Source organism: Oncorhynchus masou, unplaced genomic scaffold, assembly GCF_036934945.1.
Source record: "Oncorhynchus masou masou isolate Uvic2021 unplaced genomic scaffold, UVic_Omas_1.1 unplaced_scaffold_1321, whole genome shotgun sequence".
Classification (NCBI taxonomy): Eukaryota; Metazoa; Chordata; class Actinopteri; order Salmoniformes; family Salmonidae; genus Oncorhynchus; species Oncorhynchus masou.
In genome coordinates this window covers 17,501-34,950 of record NW_027003077.1, presented here as the reverse complement: position 1 = coordinate 34,950, position 17,450 = coordinate 17,501, and the positions used below count along the sequence as shown (strand labels likewise).

General features: G+C 53.3%; 1 protein-coding gene across 1 annotated transcript in view; it reads right to left on the bottom strand.

Moving 5' to 3' along the window:
- Positions 1 to 17,450, bottom strand: part of dnaaf5 (dynein axonemal assembly factor 5) — a 50,058-nt gene that overhangs the window by 30,546 nt on the left and 2,062 nt on the right. Inside the window, exon 3 of the mRNA XM_064958672.1 lies at positions 2,692 to 2,860. Coding sequence (XP_064814744.1) covers positions 2,692 to 2,860 — 169 coding nt within the window. The remainder of the gene's footprint in view (positions 1 to 2,691; positions 2,861 to 17,450) is intronic.

The following is a 17,450-nucleotide window of genomic DNA, read 5'->3' as shown; positions in this document are numbered from 1 at the left end:
AAAGTAATGCGTACAGTGAGGTTCAGAGCCCTGTAACCCTCCCTAACCTGGACTGAGACAGACTGGGGGTGGGGGGATTATGGGGGATAGGGGTAAAGTAATGCGTACAGTGAGGTTCAGAGCCCTGTAACCCTCCCTAACCTGGACTGAGACAGACTGGGGGTGGGGGGGATTATGGGGGATAGGGGTAAAGTAATGCGTACAGTGAGGTTCAGAGCCCTGTAACCCTCCCTAACCTGGACTGAGACAGACTGGGGGTGGGGGGGGGGGGATTATGGGGGATAGGGGTAAAGTAATGCGTACAGTGAGGTTCAGAGCCCTGTAACCCTCCCTAACCTGGACTGAGACAGACTGGGGGGGGATTATGATGGGGGTAAAGTAACAGTGACAGACTGTAACCCTCCCTAACCTGGGGACAGACTGGGGGGGGATTATGGTGGATAGGGGTAAAGTAATGCGTACAGTGAGGTTCAGAGCCCTGTAACCCTCCCTAACCTGGACTGAGACAGACCTACAGTGAGGTTCAGAGCCCTAACCTGGACTGAGACAGACTGGGAGTGGGGGGGGGGGGGATTTACCCTTGTCACTAAGCTAACTTGGCTCTAATGACAAGCTTTCTGTGTGTAGCTGGATAATGGCAGGTTATGTTGCTGACTTGCCAGATGCCTCAAACTGAATTATTCTGCTGCTATCATTCGCTACATACTTCAGTCAGACTGCCACCATTGAAGTCGTTTGTAGTGACATCAAAGTGCGGGGTGTTGTACAAAACCAAGTCATCAGCGATTGGATCATCTCTAACCATCAGAGTATCAAAGCCAATGACATCTTTAAAAGTGCCGCTTTACACATTTTTGTTCTGGCTCTGGCCCAAATCAGAGGGACCAATCAGACCGTAGAGGAGGTACTCAGATACTGACTCATTGCGAAGAAGAAACTAACATCCATGGGTGTGATGTTTTGCCGGTGCAAGGAGTTTGGGTAGCCAGGCAAGTCTCTTTCTGTCTGTGTGAGTGTTTCTAAAGGGGACTTGAGTCAAAGGTCTTTGACTTGTCTCAGAGTCATACAGGTCTTAAGGGTAGATGACAGCGTAGAAATAAAGTGAATAGAACGGACATACCAACATTTGTTTCCATTCCTGTTAGTGAGTATTTCTCCTTTGCCAAGATAATCCAGCCTCCTGACAGGTGTTACAACATCACACATCCATTGTAGAGGAGTGGGACAACATTCCACAGGCCACAATCAACAGCCTGATCAACTCTCTGTGAAGGAGCTGTGTCGCGCTGCATGAGGCAAATGGTCCCACCTGATACTGACTGGTTTTCTGATTCACGCCCCTTCTTTTTGTTTTCTTGGTATATGTGACTAACAGATGCATATCTGTATTCCCAGTCATGTGAAATCCATAGATTAGGGTCTAATAAATGTATTTCAATTGACTGATTTACTGATATGAAGTGTAACTCAGTAAAACCTTTGAAATGATCGCATTCTGTGTTTATATTTTTGTTCAGTGTAAATCTATGATGGTGGCTGTTTGGCTGGTATGGAATGAAGGGTTGCCTTCAATGACAATATCCACTCTATAACTGGTGTTTATAGGAGTGGTAGGGAAACAACATAGAGGTAATAGCTTGACTATAGTCTCACCTGACTGGCCAGCGATGACATGTAGCAAATATTGTATACTATATTGACAAGATAGTCATGTGACCCGCACTAACAGTAGAAATACATGTCTTCAAATAAATATGGAAGATCAGGTGGTAGCCAACGAGAGGGCATATATGCATGTTAGAGATGATGTGTATCTGTGCCATTATAGAGTCTGTGACCGCAAGGGCAGCACCATTGAAGCCATTTCCATTTTAAAGTAGTCAATTTTCTTATTCTTCATTGGCTGATTGCTCCAAAATCATAGGAATCGCCACCCAATTGTCTACTTTAAAATGGTGGAAGCCCTCAATGGCAATATCCACACTAAAACGGGTTCTATCCATGATGAGTCCTCTCCCTATGACAACAGGAACAACTCCAATATAAAGTTGTTTTAATCAAAGTTGGGTAAATGCAACGTGTGTCCACTTATATCAGTAAATTCGGAACAACCTAATCGTTCCAAAACTTCAGTTGATCGAATAAGCTTCACTTAGCAAATGAGCAATTCCATTTTTTATTGACCAAATTCAACACTCTCCCATTGACCAAAAATTCCTCCCATCTTAGGCTTATTTTCGTGGACAGATTTTGGGCGGAGTAAAACCTCTTGCTTCGCCTCTTCCTCTCTGCCTTTGGTCTCACATGATTCTGACAATAATGTGGTTTTAGTCTCACCTGATTGGCCAGATATGACTGTTTGGACAGTAATGGGTTGGTTACAGATTGGTCTTCTGATTGGACAGAATGGACATGTATTCTCATCTGATTTGCCAGCAATGTGGATATATGCTCACCTGATTGGCCAGCGATGTGGCTAGTCTCACATGACTGGCCAGAGATGACCTATAGCAGAGCTCTCCAACCCTGTTCCTGTAGGTTCTCTCCAACCCTAATCTAACACACCTGATTTGAATGAATATCTATCTGATCAGTTGAATCAGGTTAGTTACAAGTGGAGTTGGATTTAAAACCTACAGGAGGGTAGGCTCTCCAGGAACACGCTTGGAGAAGCCTGACCTATAGTCTCACCTGATTGGGTGGCGATGACCTGGAGCTGCAGTCTCTGGGGGGAGTAGCTGGTCCAGGTCTTCTGAGAGGCTGAGAGCCACTGGAGCAGCTGATCCATGTGCTGCCTGTAGAGGTCAGCTACTGTAGCCAGACCCTGGACCTTACACAGAGACACTACGCTCTGCTCTGCCTGAGAGGAGAGAGAGGGAGAGAGAGATGGGAGAGAGACGGAGAGAGAGATGGAGAGAGAGACAGCGAGAGCGATGGAGAGAGAGATGGAGAGAGAGAGAGAGATGGAGAGAGAGAGAGCGAGATGGAGAGAGAGAGATGGAGAGGGAGATGGAGAGGAGAGAGAGACAGAGAGAGGGAGATGGAGAGAGAGACAGAGAGAGGGAAATGGAGAGAAGAGAGAGAGAGAAACAGGAAGGGAAGGTGAGAGAAAGTGATTAAAATGTTAATGGCTGTGTTGTAAGTTTATATTACATCTGCAAACAGAAGCATGAACAGCAACTTTACCATGAAAATAATAACTTTCCAAAACCGCTGTAAACAATGTGCTTCACATGCTCTTAGTCTTATACATCAAACCACTGGGATGCAAACACTAACACATGTACCCATACAGAAAACAAACAGGAAGCATACATCCCATAGTCACAATAAACATCAACGGAGAGGAAATGAGCAGAGTGAGAGAAAGGAGCGTGAGCATAGTGTTGTCTCTTCAGGACAGAGGAAGTGACCTCGAGGGGCGCGTTATGGTCCCCTTGAGGGGAGGCGGGGATGGACACTGTCTGATTGACTGTCCTCTTGAGTCAATAGTGTTAACCCCCTGCGAAGGGAGCCAACAACCCCCCCACAAACCCTGACTGGAAGATCATTTTCTGGGTAAACTGGCGTTGCCATTCCCCCTGGGAGGTGGAACAACGTCCAGGAATGTCCCAGGCCATGCTCTCCCTCCCTCCTTCTCTACATGTCCCAGGCCATGCTCTCCCTCCCTCCTTCTCTACATGTCCCAGGCCATGCTCTCCCTCCCTCCTCCTTCTCTACATGTCCCAGGCCATGCTCTCCCTCCCCTCCTTCTCTACATGTCCCAGGCCATGCTCTCCTCCCCCTTCTCTACATGTCCCAGGCCATGCTCTCCCTCCCTCCTTCTCTACATGTCCCAGGCCATGCTCTCCCTCCCTCCTTCTCTACATGTCCCAGGCCATGCTCTCCCTCCCTCCTTCTCTACATGTCCCAGGCCATGCTCTCCCTCCCTCCTTCTCTACATGTCCCAGGCCATGCTCTCCCTCCCTCCTTCTCTACATGTCCCAGGCCATGCTCTCCCTCCCCCTTCTCTACATGTCCCAGGCCATGCTCTCCCTCCCCCTTCTCTACATGTCCCAGGCCATGCTCTCCCTCCCCCTTCTCTACATGTCCCAGGCCATGCTCTCCCTCCCTCCTTCTCTACATGTCCCAGGCCATGCTCTCTCCTCCCCCCCCATGTCCCTGTCCCTTCTCTACATGTCCCAGTCCCTGTCCCATGCTCTCCCTCCCCCCCTTCTCTACATGTCCCAGTCCCTATTCTCCCTCCCTCCCTCCTTCTCTACATGTCCCAGGCCATGCTCCCCTTCTCTACATGTCCCTTCCTCCCCCTTTCTCTACATGTCCCAGTCCCATGCTCTCCCTCCCTCCTTCTCTACATGTCCCAGGCCATGTCCCTGTCCCTATTCTCATGTCCCCCATCCTCCCTTCCTCCCTCCTTCTCTACATGTCCCAGGCCATGCTCTCCCTCCCCCCTTCTCTACATGTCCCAGGCCATGCTCTCCCTCCCTCCTTCTCTACATGTCCCAGGCCATGTCCCTGTCCCTCTACCCTCCCTCCTCCCCCTTCTCTACATGTCCCAGGCCATGCTCTCCCTCCCCCTTCTCTACATGTCCCAGGCCATTCTCCCTCCCTCCCTCCCCCTTCTCTACATGTCCCAGGCCATGCTCTCCCTCCCTCCTCCCCCCTTCTCTACATGTCCCTGTCCCTATTCTCCCTCCCTCCCCCCTTCTCTACATGTCCCTGTCCCTATTCTCCCTCCCTCCTTCCCCCTTTCTCTACATGTCCCTGTCCCTATTCTCCCTCCCTCCTTCCCCCCTTCTCTACATGTCCCTGTCCCTATTCTCCCTCCCTCCTTCCCCCCTTTCTCTACATGTCCCTGTCCCTATTCTCCCTCCCCCTTCCCATGTCCCCCTTTCTCTACATGTCCCTGTCCCATTCTCCCTCCCTCCTCCCCCCTTTCTCTACATGTCCCTGTCCCTATTCTCCCTCCCTCCTTCTCTACATGTCCCAGGCCATTCTCTCCCTGTCCCTATTCTCCCATGTCCCCCTCCTTCCCCCTTTCTCTACATGTCCCTTCTCCCTCCCTATTCTCTCCCTCCCTCCTATTCTCCCTCCCCTTTCTCTACATGTCCCTGTCCCTATTCTCCCTCCCTCCTTCCCCCTTTCTCTACATGTCCCTGTCCCTATTCTCCCTCCCTCCTTCCCCCCTTTCTCTACATGTCCCTGTCCCTATTCTCCCTCCCTCCTTCCCCCTTTCTCTACATGTCCCTGTCCCTATTCTCCCTCCTCCCTCCCCCTTCTCTACATGTCCCTGTCCCTATTCTCCCTCCCTCCTTCCCCCTTTCTCTACATGTCCCTGTCCCTATTCTCCCTCCCTCCTTCCCCCCTTTCTCTACATGTCCCTGTCCCTATTCTCCCTCCCTCCTTCCCCCTTTCTCTACATGTCCCTGTCCCTATTCTCCCTCCCCTCCTTCCCCCCCTTTCTCTACATGTCCCTGTCCCTATTCTCCCTCCCTCCTTCCCCCTTCTCTACATGTCCCTGTCCCTATTCTCCCTCCCTCCTTCCCCCTTTCTCTACATGTCCCTGTCCCTATTCTCCTCCCCCTCCCCCTTTCTCTACATGTCCCTGTCCCTATTCTCCCTCCCCCTTTCTCTACATGTCCCTGTCCCTATTCTCCCTCCCTCCTCCCCCTTCTCTACATGTCCCTGTCCCTATTCTCCCTCCCTCCTTCCCCCCTTTCTCTACATGTCCCTGTCCCTATTCTCCCTCCCTCCCTCCCCCTTTCTCTACATGTCCCTGTCCCTATTCTCCCTCCTTCCCCCTTTCTCTACATGTCCCTGTCCCTATTCTCCCTCCCTCCTTCCTTTCTCTACATGTCCCTGTCCCTATTCTCCCTCCCTCCTTTTCTCCTCCTTCCCCCCTTTCTCTACATGTCCCTGTCCCTATTCTCCCTCCCTCCTCCCCCCTTCTCTACATGTCCCTGTCCCATGTCCCTGTCCCTATTCTCTACATGTCCCTGTCCTATTCTCCCTCCCTCCCCCCTTTCTCTACATGTCCCTGTCCCTATTCTCCCTCCCTCCTTCCCCCTTTCTCTACATGTCCCTGTCCCTATTCTCCCTCCCTCCCTCCCCTTTCTCTACATGTCCCTGTCCCTATTCTCCCTCCCTCCTTCCCCCCTTCTCTACATGTCCCTGTCCCTATTCTCCCTCCCTCCTTCCCCTTTCTCTACATGTCCCTGTCCCTATTCTCCCTCCCTCCTTCCCCCTTTCTCTACATGTCCCTGTCCCTATTCTCCCTCCCTCCTTCCCCCTTTCTCTACATGTCCCTGTCCCTATTCTCCCTCCCTCCTTCCCCCTTTCTCTACATGTCCCTGTCCCTATTCTCCCTTTCCCTCCCTTCCCCCTTTCCTTTCTCTACATGTCCCTGTCCCTATTTCCCTCCCTCCTCCCCCTTTCTCCATGTCCCTGTCCCTATTCTCCCTCCCCCTTCCCCCTTTCTCTACATGTCCCTGTCCCTATTCTCCCTCCCTCCTTCCCCCCTTTCTCTACATGTCCCTGTCCCTATTCTCCCTCCCTCCTTCCCCCTTTCTCTACATGTCCCTGTCCCTATTCTCCCTCCCCTCCCCCCTTTCTCTACATGTCCCTGTCCCTATCCCTCTCCCTCCCTCCTGTCCCTATTCTCCCCCCCTTTCTCTACATGTCCCTGTCCCTATTCTCCCTCCCTCCTTCCCCCCTTTCTCTACATGTCCCTGTCCCTATTCTCCCTCCCTCCTTCCCCCTTTCTCTACATGTCCCTGTCCCTATTCTCCCTCCCTCCTTCCCCCCTTTCTCTACATGTCCCTGTCCCTATTCTCCCTCCCTCTCCCCCCTTTCTCTACATGTCCCCCTGTCCCTTTATTCATGTCCCTGTCCCTCCTTCCCCCTTTCTCTACATGTCCCTGTCCCTATTCTCCCTCCTTTCCTCATTCCCCCCCTTTCTCTACATGTCCCTGTCCCTATTCTCCCTCCCTCTCCCCCTCTCTACATGTCCCTGTCCCCCCTTTCTCCCCCTTTCTACATGTCCCTGTCCCTATTCTCCCTCCCTCCCTCCCCCTTTCTCTACATGTCCCTGTCCCTATTCTCCATGTCCCTGTCCCTATTCTCCCTCCCTTTCTCTACATGTCCCTGTCCCTATTCTCCCTCCCTCCTTCCCCCTTTCTCTACATGTCCCTGTCCCTATTCTCCCTCCCTCCTTCCCCCTTTCTCTACATGTCCCTGTCCCTATTCTCCCTCCCTCCTTCCCCCTTTCTCTACATGTCCCTGTCCCTATTCTCCCTCCCTCCTTTTCTCTACATGTCCCTGTCCCTATTCTCCCTCCCTCTCCCCCTTTCTCCTCCCTGTCCCTATTCTCCCTCCCCTCCCCCCTTTCTCTACATGTCCCTGTCCCTATTCTCCCTCCCTCCTTCCCCCCTTTCTCTACATGTCCCTGTCCCTATTCTCCCTCCCTCCTTCCCCCTCTACATGTCCCTGTCCCCTTCCCCCTTTCTCTACATGTCCCTGTCCCTATTCTCCCTCCCTCCCTCCCCCCTTTCTCTACATGTCCCTGTCCCTATTCTCCCTCCCTCCCTCCCCCTTTCTCTACATGTCCCTGTCCCTATTCCCTCCCTCCCTCCCCCTTTCTCTACATGTCCCTGTCCCTATTCTCCCTCCCTCCCTCCCTTTCTCTACATGTCCCTGTCCCTATTCTCCCTCCCTCCCTCCCCCCTTTCTCTACATGTCCCTGTCCCTATTCTCCCTCCCTCCTTCCCCCTTTCTCTACATGTCCCTGTCCCTATTCTCCCTCCCTCCCCCCTTTCTCTACATGTCCCTGTCCCTATTCTCCCTCCCCTCCTCCTCCCCCTTTCTCTACATGTCCCTGTCCCTATTCTCCCTCCCCCCCCTTTCTCTACATGTCCCTGTCCCTATTCTCTCCTCCCTGTCCCTATTCTCCCCCCTTTCTCTACATGTCCCTGTCCCTATTCTCCCTCCCTCCCTCCCCTTTCTCTACATGTCCATGTCCCTGTCCCTCTCCCTCCCTCCCTCCCCTTTCTCTACATGTCCCTGTCCCTATTCCCCCTTTCTCCATGTCCCTGTCCCTATTCTCCCTCCCTCCTTCCCCCCTTTCTACATGTCCCTGTCCCTATTCTCCCTCCTCCCCCCCTTTCTCTACATGTCCCTGTCCCTATTCTCCCTCCCTCCTTCCCCCCTTTCTCTACATGTCCCTGTCCCTATGTCCCTGTCCCCCTTCTCCCCCCCTTTCTCTACATGTCCCTGTCCCTATTCTCCCTCTCCCCTCCTTTCTCTACATGTCCCTGTCCCTATTCCCTCCCTCCCTCCCCCTTTCTCTACATGTCCCTGTCCCTATTCTCCCTCCCTCCCTCCCCCTTTCTCTACATGTCCCTGTCCCTATTCTCCCTCCCTCCCCCCTTTCTCTACATGTCCCTGTCCCTATTCTCCCTCCCTCCCTCCCCCTTTCTCTACATGTCCCTGTCCCTATTCTCCCTCCCTCCCTCCCCCCTTTCTCTACATGTCCCTGTCCCTATTCTCCCTCCCTCCCCCCTTTCTCTACATGTCCCTGTCCCTATTCTCCCTCCCTCCTTTCTCTACATGTCCCTGTCCCTATTCTCCCTCCCTCCCCTTTCTCTACATGTCCCTGTCCCTATTCTCCCTCCCTCCCCTCCCTCCCTCCCCTTTCTCTACATGTCCCTGTCCCTATTCTCCCTCCCTCCCATGTCCCTGTCCCTATTCTCCCCCCTTTCTCTACATGTCCCTGTCCCTATTCTCCCTCCCTCCCCCCCCTTTCTCTACATGTCCCTGTCCCTATTCTCCCTCCCTCCCTCCCCTTTCTCTACATGTCCCTGTCCCTATTTCTCCCTCCTTCCCCCCTTTCTCTACATGTCCCTGTCCCTATTCTCCCTCCCTCCCTCTCCCCTTTCTCTACATGTCCCTGTCCCTATTCTCCCTCCCTCCCTCCTTTCTCTACATGTCCCTGTCCCTATTCTCTCCCTCCCTGTCCCCTTTCTCTACATGTCCCTGTCCCTATTCTCCCTCCCTCCCCTGTCCCTTTCTCTACATGTCCCTGTCCCTATTCCCTCCCTCCCTCCCTTTCTCTACATGTCCCTGTCCCTATTCTCCCTCCCTCCCCTTTCTCTACATGTCCCTGTCCCTATTTCCCTCCCCCTCCCTTTCTCTACATGTCCCTGTCCCTATTCTCCCCTCCCTCATGTCCCTGTCCCTTTCTCTACATGTCCCTGTCCCTATTCTCCCTCCCTCCCCTTTCTCTACATGTCCCTGTCCCTATTCTCCCTCTCTTTCTCTACATGTCCCTCCCCTTTCTCTACATGTCCCTGTCCCTATTCTCCCTCTTCTTTCTCTCCCTCCCTATTCTCCCCTCCTTTCTCTACATGTCCCTGTCCCTATTCTCCCTCCTCCTTTCTCTACATGTCCCTGTCCCTATTCTCCCTCCCTCCTTCCCCTTTCTCTACATGTCCCTGTCCCTATTCTCCCTCCCTCCCTCCCCTTTCTCTACATGTCCCTGTCCCTATTCTCCCCCTCCTTCTCTCCCTCCCTATTCTCCCCCTTTCTCTACATGTCCCTGTCCCTATTCTCCCTCCCTCCCTCCTTTCTCTACATGTCCCTGTCCCTATTCTCCCTCCCCTTTCTCTACATGTCCCTGTCCCTATTCTCCCTCCCTCCCCCTTTCTCTACATGTCCCTGTCCCTATTCTCCCTCCCTCCCTCCCCTTTCTCTACATGTCCCTGTCCCTATTCTCCCTCCCTCCCCCCCTTTCTCTACATGTCCCTGTCCCTATTCTCCCTCCCTCCTTTCTCTACATGTCCCTGTCCCTATTCCCTCCCTCCCCCCTTTCTCTACATGTCCCTGTCCCTATTCTCCCTCCCTCCCCCTTTTTCTCTCCCATGTCCCTGTCCCTATTCTCCCTCTCCCCTTTCTCTACATGTCCCCCCTTTCTCCTCCCTGTCCCTATGTCCCTGTCCCTATTCTCCCTCCCCTTTCTCTACATGTCCCTGTCCCTATTCTCCCTCCCTCCCTCCCCTTTCTCTACATGTCCCTGTCCCTATTCTCCCTCCCTCCCTCCCCTTTCTCTACATGTCCCTGTCCCTATTCTCCCTCCCTCCTCCCCTTTCTCTACATGTCCCTGTCCCTATTCTCCCTCCCTCCCCCCTTTCTCTACATGTCCCTGTCCCTATTCATGTCCCTCCCTCCCTCCCCTTTCTCTACATGTCCCTGTCCCTATTCTCCCTCCCTCCCCTTTCTCTACATGTCCCTGTCCCTATTCTCCCTCCCTCCCTCCCCTTTCTCTACATGTCCCTGTCCCTATTCTCCCTCCCTCCCTCCCCTTTCTCTACATGTCCCTGTCCCTATGTCCCTGTCCCCCCTCCCTCTCCTTTCTCTACATGTCCCTGTCCCTATTCTCCCTCCCCCCTTTCTCTACATGTCCCTGTCCCTATTCTCCCTCCCTCCCCTTTCTCTACATGTCCCTGTCCCTATTTCCCTCCCCCTCCCTCCCCATTTCTCTACATGTCCCTGTCCCTATTCTCCCTCCCTCCCTCCCCTTTCTCTACATGTCCCTGTCCCTATTCTCCCTCCCTCCCTCCCCTTTCTCTACATGTCCCTGTCCCTATTCTCCCTCCCCCTCCCCTTTCTCTACATGTCCCTGTCCCTATTCTCCCTCCCTCCCTCTCCCCCTTTCTCTACATGTCCCTGTCCCTATTCTCCCTCCCTCCCTCCCCTTTCTCTACATGTCCCTGTCCCTATTTCCCTCCCCATGTCCCTCCCTATTCTCCCCTCTCCTTTCTCTACATGTCCCTGTCCCTATTCTCCCTCCCTCCCTCCCCCCTTTCTCTACATGTCCCTGTCCCTATTCTCCCTCCCTCCCCTCCCCCTTTCTCTACATGTCCCTGTCCCCTATTCTCCCTCCCTGTCCCTCCCCCTTTCTCTACATGTCCCTGTCCCTATTCTCCCTCCCTCCCCTTTCTCTACATGTCCCTGTCCCTATTCTCCCTCCCTCCTTTCTCTACATGTCCCTGTCCCTATGTCCCTCCCTCCCTCCCCTTTCTCTACATGTCCCTGTCCCTATTCTCCCTCCCTCCCCCCTTTCTCTACATGTCCCTGTCCCTATTCTCCCTCCCTCCCTCCTTTCTCTACATGTCCCTGTCCCTATTCTCCCTCCCCTTTCTCTACATGTCCCTGTCCCTATTCTCCCTCCCTCCCCTTTCTCTACATGTCCCTGTCCCTATTCTCCCTCCCTCCCTCCCTTTCTCTACATGTCCCTGTCCCTATTCTCCCTCCCTCCCCTTTCTCTACATGTCCCTGTCCCTATGTCCCTGTCCTATTCTCCCTCCTCCCTTTCTCTACATGTCCCTGTCCCTATTCTCCCTCCCTCCCTCCTTTCTCTACATGTCCCTGTCCCTATTCTCCCTCCCTCCCCCTTTCCCTTTGTCCCATGTCCCTGTCCCTATTCTCTCCCTCCTCCTTTCTCTACATGTCCCTGTCCCTATCCTTTCTCCCTTCCCTCCTTTCTCTACATGTCCCTGTCCCTATCTCTCCCTCCCCTTTCTCTACATGTCCCTGTCCCTATGTCTGTCCCCTCCCTCCCTCCTCCCCTTTCTCTACATGTCCCTGTCCCTATTCTCCTCCCTCCCTCCCCCTTTCTCTACATGTCCCTGTCCCTATTCTCCCTCCCTCCCCCTTTCTCTACATGTCCCTGTCCCTATTCTCCCTCCCCTTTCTCTACATGTCCCTGTCCCTATCATGTCCCTCCCTCCCTCCCCCTTTCTCTACATGTCCCTGTCCCTATTCTCCCTCCCTCCCCTTTCTCTACATGTCCCTGTCCCTATGTCCCTGTCCCTCCCTCCCTCCCCTTTCTCTACATGTCCCTGTCCCTATTCATGTCCCCTCCCTCCTTTCTCTACATGTCCCTGTCCCTATTCTCCCTCCCCTCCTCCCCCTTTCTCTACATGTCCCTGTCCCTATTCTCCCTCTCCTTTCTCTACATGTCCCTGTCCCTATTCTCCCTCCCTCCCCTTTCTCTACATGTCCCTGTCCCTATTCTCCCTCCCTCCTTCCCCCCTTTCTCTACATGTCCCTGTCCCTATTCTCCCTCCCTCCCCTTTCTCTACATGTCCCTGTCCCTATTCTCCCTCCCTCCCTCCCCTTTCTCTACATGTCCCTGCTATTCTCCCTCCCTCCCTCCCTATTCTCCCTCCCTCCCTCTCCCTTCCCCTTTCTCTACATGTCCCTGTCCCTATCTCCCTCTCCCCTTTCTCTACATGTCCCTGTCCCCTCCCTCTCCTTTCTCTACATGTCCCTGTCCCTATTCCCTCCCTCTACATGTCCCTGTCCCTTTCTCTACATGTCCCTGTCCCTCCCCCCTTTCTCTACATGTCCTGTCCCTCCTCCCTCCTTTCTCTACATGTCCCTGTCCCTATTCTCCCTCCCTCCTTCCCCCTTTCTCTACATGTCCCTGTCCCTATTCTCCCTCCCTCCCTCCCCTTTCTCTACATGTCCCTGTCCCTATTCTCCCTCCCTCCTTCCCCCTTTCTCTACATGTCCCTGTCCCTATCTCCCTCCCTCCCTCCCCTTTCTCTACATGTCCCTGTCCCCTATTCTCTTTCCCTCCCTGTCCCCTTTCTCTACATGTCCCTGTCCCTATTCTCCCTCCCTCCTTTCTCTACATGTCCCTGTCCCTATTCTCCCTCCCTCCCCCCTTTCTCTACATGTCCTGTCCCTATTCTCCCTATTCTCCCTCCCTGTCCCTATTCTCCTCCCCTTTCTCTACATGTCCCTGTCCCTATTCTCCCTCCCTCCCCTCCCCCCCTTTCTCTACATGTCCCTGTCCCTATTCTCCCTCCCTCCCTCCTTTCTCTACATGTCCCTGTCCCTATTCTCCCTCCCTCCCCTTTCTCTACATGTCCCTGTCCCTATTCCCTCCCTCCCTCCTTTCTCTACATGTCCCTGTCCCTATTCTCCCTCTCCTTTCTCTACATGTCCCTGTCCCTATTCTCCCTCCCTCCTTTCTCTACATGTCCCTGTCCCTATTCTCCCTCCCTCCCTCCCCCTTTCTCTACATGTCCCTGTCCCTATTCTCTCCCTCCCCTTTCTCTACATGTCCCTGTCCCTATTTCTCCCTCCTCCTTTCTCTACATGTCCCTGTCCCTATTCTCCCTCTCCCTACATGTCCCTGTCCCTCCCTTCTCTACATGTCCCTGTCCCTATTCTCCCTCCCTCCCTTTCTCTACATGTCCCTGTCCCTATTCTCCCTCCCTCCCCTTTCTCTACATGTCCCTGTCCCTATTCTCCCTCCCTCCCCCCATGTCCCTTCCTACATGTCCCTGTCTCTACATGTCCCTCCCTATTCTCCTCCTCCTTTCTCTACATGTCCCTGTCCCTATTCTCCCTCCCTCCCTCCTTTCTCTACATGTCCCTGTCCCTATTCTCCTCCCTCCTTTCTCTACATGTCCCTGTCCCCTCCCTCCCCTTTCTCTACATGTCCCTGTCCCTATTCTCCCTCCCCCCTTTCTCTACATGTCCCTGTCCCTATTCTCCCTCCCCCTCTCCATGTCCCTGTCCCTATTCTCCCTCTCCTTTCTACATGTCCCTGTCCCTATTCTCCCTCCCTCCCCTTTCTCTACATGTCCCTGTCCCTATTCTCCCTTTCTACATGTCCCTGTCCCTATTCTCCCTTCTCCTTTCTCTACATGTCCCTGTCCCTATTCCCTCCCTCCCTCTCCTTTCTCTACATGTCCCTGTCCCTATTCCCTCCCTCTCCTTTCTCTACATGTCCCTGTCCCTATTCTCCCTCCTCCTTTCTCTACATGTCCCTGTCCCTATTCTCCCCCCTCCCCTTTCTCTACATGTCCCTGTCCCTATTCTCCCCTCTCCTTTCTCTACATGTCCCTGTCCCTATTCTCCCTCCTTTCTCTACATGTCCCTGTCCCTATTCTCTCTACATGTCCCTCCCTATTCTTTCTCTACATGTCCCTGTCCCTATTCTCCCTCCTCCTTTCTCTACATGTCCCTGTCCCTATTTCTCCCTCCCCTTTCTCTACATGTCCCTGTCCCTATTCTCCTCCCTCCTTTCTCTACATGTCCCTGTCCCTATTCTCCCTCCCTCCTTTCTCTACATGTCCCTGTCCCTATTCTCCCTCCCTCCCCTTTCTCTACATGTCCCTGTCCCTATTCTCCCCCCCCTTTCTCTACATGTCCCTGTCCCTATTCTCCCTCTCCTTTCTCTACATGTCCCTGTCCCTATTCTCCCTCCCTCCCTCCCCTTTCTCTACATGTCCCTGTCCCTATTCTCCCTCCCTCCTTTCTCTACATGTCCCTGTCCCTATTCTCCCTCCCCTTTCTCTACATGTCCCTGTCCCTATTCTCCCTCCCTCTCCTTTCTCTACATGTCCCTGTCCCTATTCTCCCTCCCTCCCCTTTCTCTACATGTCCCTGTCCCTATTCTCCCTCCCCTTTCTCTACATGTCCCTGTCCCTATTCTCCCTCCCCTTTCTCTACATGTCCCTGTCCCTATTCTCCCTCCCCTTTCTCTACATGTCCCTGTCCCTATTCTCCCTCTCCTTTCTCTACATGTCCCTGTCCCTATTCTCCCTCCTTTCTCTACATGTCCCTGTCCCTCTCCCTCTCCTTTCTCTACATGTCCCTGTCCCTATTCTCCCTCCCTCCCTCCTTTCTCTACATGTCCCTGTCCCTATTCTCCCTCCCCCCTTTCTCTACATGTCCCTGTCCCTATTCTCCCTCCCTCCCTTCTCTACATGTCCCTGTCCCTATTCTCCCCTCCCCTTTCTCTACATGTCCCTGTCCCTATTCTCCCTCCCTCTCCTTTCTCTACATGTCCCTGTCCCTATCTCCCTCCCTCCCCTTTCTCATGTCCCTGTCCCTATTCTCCCTCCCCCTCCCTTTCTCTACATGTCCCTGTCCCTATTCTCCCTCCTCCCCTTTCTCTACATGTCCCTGTCCCTATTCTCCCTCTCCTTTCCTACATGTCCCTGTCCCTATTCTCCCTCCCCTTTCTCTACATGTCCCTGTCCCTATTCTCCCTCCCTCCCCCCTTTCTCTACATGTCCCTGTCCCTATTCCCTCCCTCCCCTTTCTCTACATGTCCCTGTCCCTATCTCTACATGTCCCTCCCTCCCTCCCCCCTTTCTCTCCCTGTCCCTATGTCCCTGTCCCCCTATTCTCCCTCCCTCCTCCCCTTCTCTACATGTCCCTGTCCCTATTCTCCCTCCCTCCCTCCCCTTTCTCTACATGTCCCTGTCCCTATCCCTCCCTCCCCATGTCCCTCCTTTCTACATGTCCCTGTCCCTATTCTCCCTCCTCCCCTTTCTCTACATGTCCCTGTCCCTATTCTCCCTCCCTCCCTCCCCTTTCTCTACATGTCCCTGTCCCTATTCTCCCTCCTCCTTTCTCTACATGTCCCTGTCCCTATTCTCCCTCCCTCCCTCCCCCTTTCTCTACATGTCCCTGTCCCTATTCTCCCTCTCCTTTCTCTACATGTCCCTGTCCTCTCCCTCTCCTTTCTCTACATGTCCCTGTCCCTATTCTCCCTCTCCTTTCTCTACATGTCCCTGTCCCTATTCTCCCTCCCCCTCCCCTTTCTCTACATGTCCCTGTCCCTATTCTCTCCCTCTCCTTTCTCTACATGTCCCTGTCCCTATTCTCCCTCTCCTTTCTCTACATGTCCCTGTCCCTATTCTCCCTCCCTCCTCCTTTCTCTACATGTCCCTGTCCCTATTCTCCCTCTCCTTTCTCTACATGTCCCTGTCCTATTCTCCCTCCCCCTCTACATGTCTCCTATTCTCCCCTCCTTTCTCTACATGTCCCTGTCCCTATTCTCCCCCTCCCTCCCCCTCTACATGTCCCTGTCCCTATTCTCCCTCTCCTTTCTCTACATGTCCCTGTCCCTATTCTCCCTCTCCTTTCTCTACATGTCCCTGTCCCTATCTCCCTCCCTCCCTTTCTCTACATGTCCCTGTCCCTATTCTCTACATGTCCCTCCCTATTCTCCCCTTTCTCTACATGTCCCTGTCCCTATTCTCCTCCCTCCCTCTCCTTTCTCTACATGTCCCTGTCCCTATTCTCCCTCCCTCCCCTTTCTCTACATGTCCCTGTCCCTATTCTCCCTCCCTCCCCTTTCTCTACATGTCCCTGTCCCTATTCTCCCTCTCCTTTCTCTACATGTCCCTGTCCCTATTTCTCCCCTCCCTCCCTCCCTTCTCTACATGTCCCTGTCCCTATTCTCCCTCCCTCCTTTCTCTACATGTCCCTGTCCCTATTCTCCCTCTCCTTTCTCTACATGTCCCTGTCCCTATTCTCCCTCCCTCCTTTCTCTACATGTCCCTGTCCCTATTCTCCCTCTCCTTTCTCTACATGTCCCTGTCCCTATTCTCCCTCCCTCCCTCTCCTTTCTCTACATGTCCCTGTCCCTATTCTCCCTCCCTCCTCCCTTTCTCTACATGTCCCTGTCCCTATTCTCCCTCCCCCCTTTCTCTACATGTCCCTGTCCCTATTCTCCCTCTCCTTTCTCTACATGTCCCTGTCCCTATTCTCCCTCTCCTTTCTCTACATGTCCCTGTCCCTATTCTCCCTCTCCTTTCTCTACATGTCCCTGTCCCTATTCTTCCTCCCAGTTCCCAAACAGGACACCGTTTGTGCAGACAGACACACAGACAGTCTGAGTGGTCAGTCGTTCATCCGTTGGCCAGAGTGCAACTCCACTTCCTGCTCCTCTCCTCGTAGACCTGCTATTAGCACCCAGTCCAAACAGACAGACTAAACTAAGACGTAACACAGGGCTTTTACAGTCTGTTCTGTTTCCTCTGCCTCTTCTCTTTGTTGTTCACTTTTATTCTGGGTCAAGTTACCCGGACGATGAGTGTCCTTCGCGGCAGGATGGCGCTCGCATGGCATGTAATGGCAGTAGGCGTGAGGAAAGATGGCGCTGGGGCTGATTCTCTCGCTCTCTCAAAACCGCCTCCTTTCACCCCCCGGCAACGGTTTAAACTAGTTCCACTCCAAAGGTGCAATTTCTGACTAAATGGGTAATTACAGTAGACTGTCGAGTTCCACTGTGCCCACTTACATTCTAACACTTACATTCTTCAAATAGCTTCTCTGGCCCGCTATACAAAACATACAGCTGTAATAAACAAGGATGAGAGGGATGGAAAGAGAGTGTTAAATGTTAAAAACATTATAGATCACCACATGTCAGAGCAGAGAAGGAGAAGAGTAGTTACACAGGAGAGGTGGATGGTTATAAACGTTGAGCCCACAGGGAGGGGAGGCCTGCCTGGAAGACAGAGAGGATAATGGGATTGCTCGTTAGAGCCACTGGGTGAGGCTGTGTGTGTGTGTGTGTGTGTGTGTGTATGTGTGTGTTTTACCTGGGCAGTGAGCTGGGGTTTGATGTATGGATGTGTAGA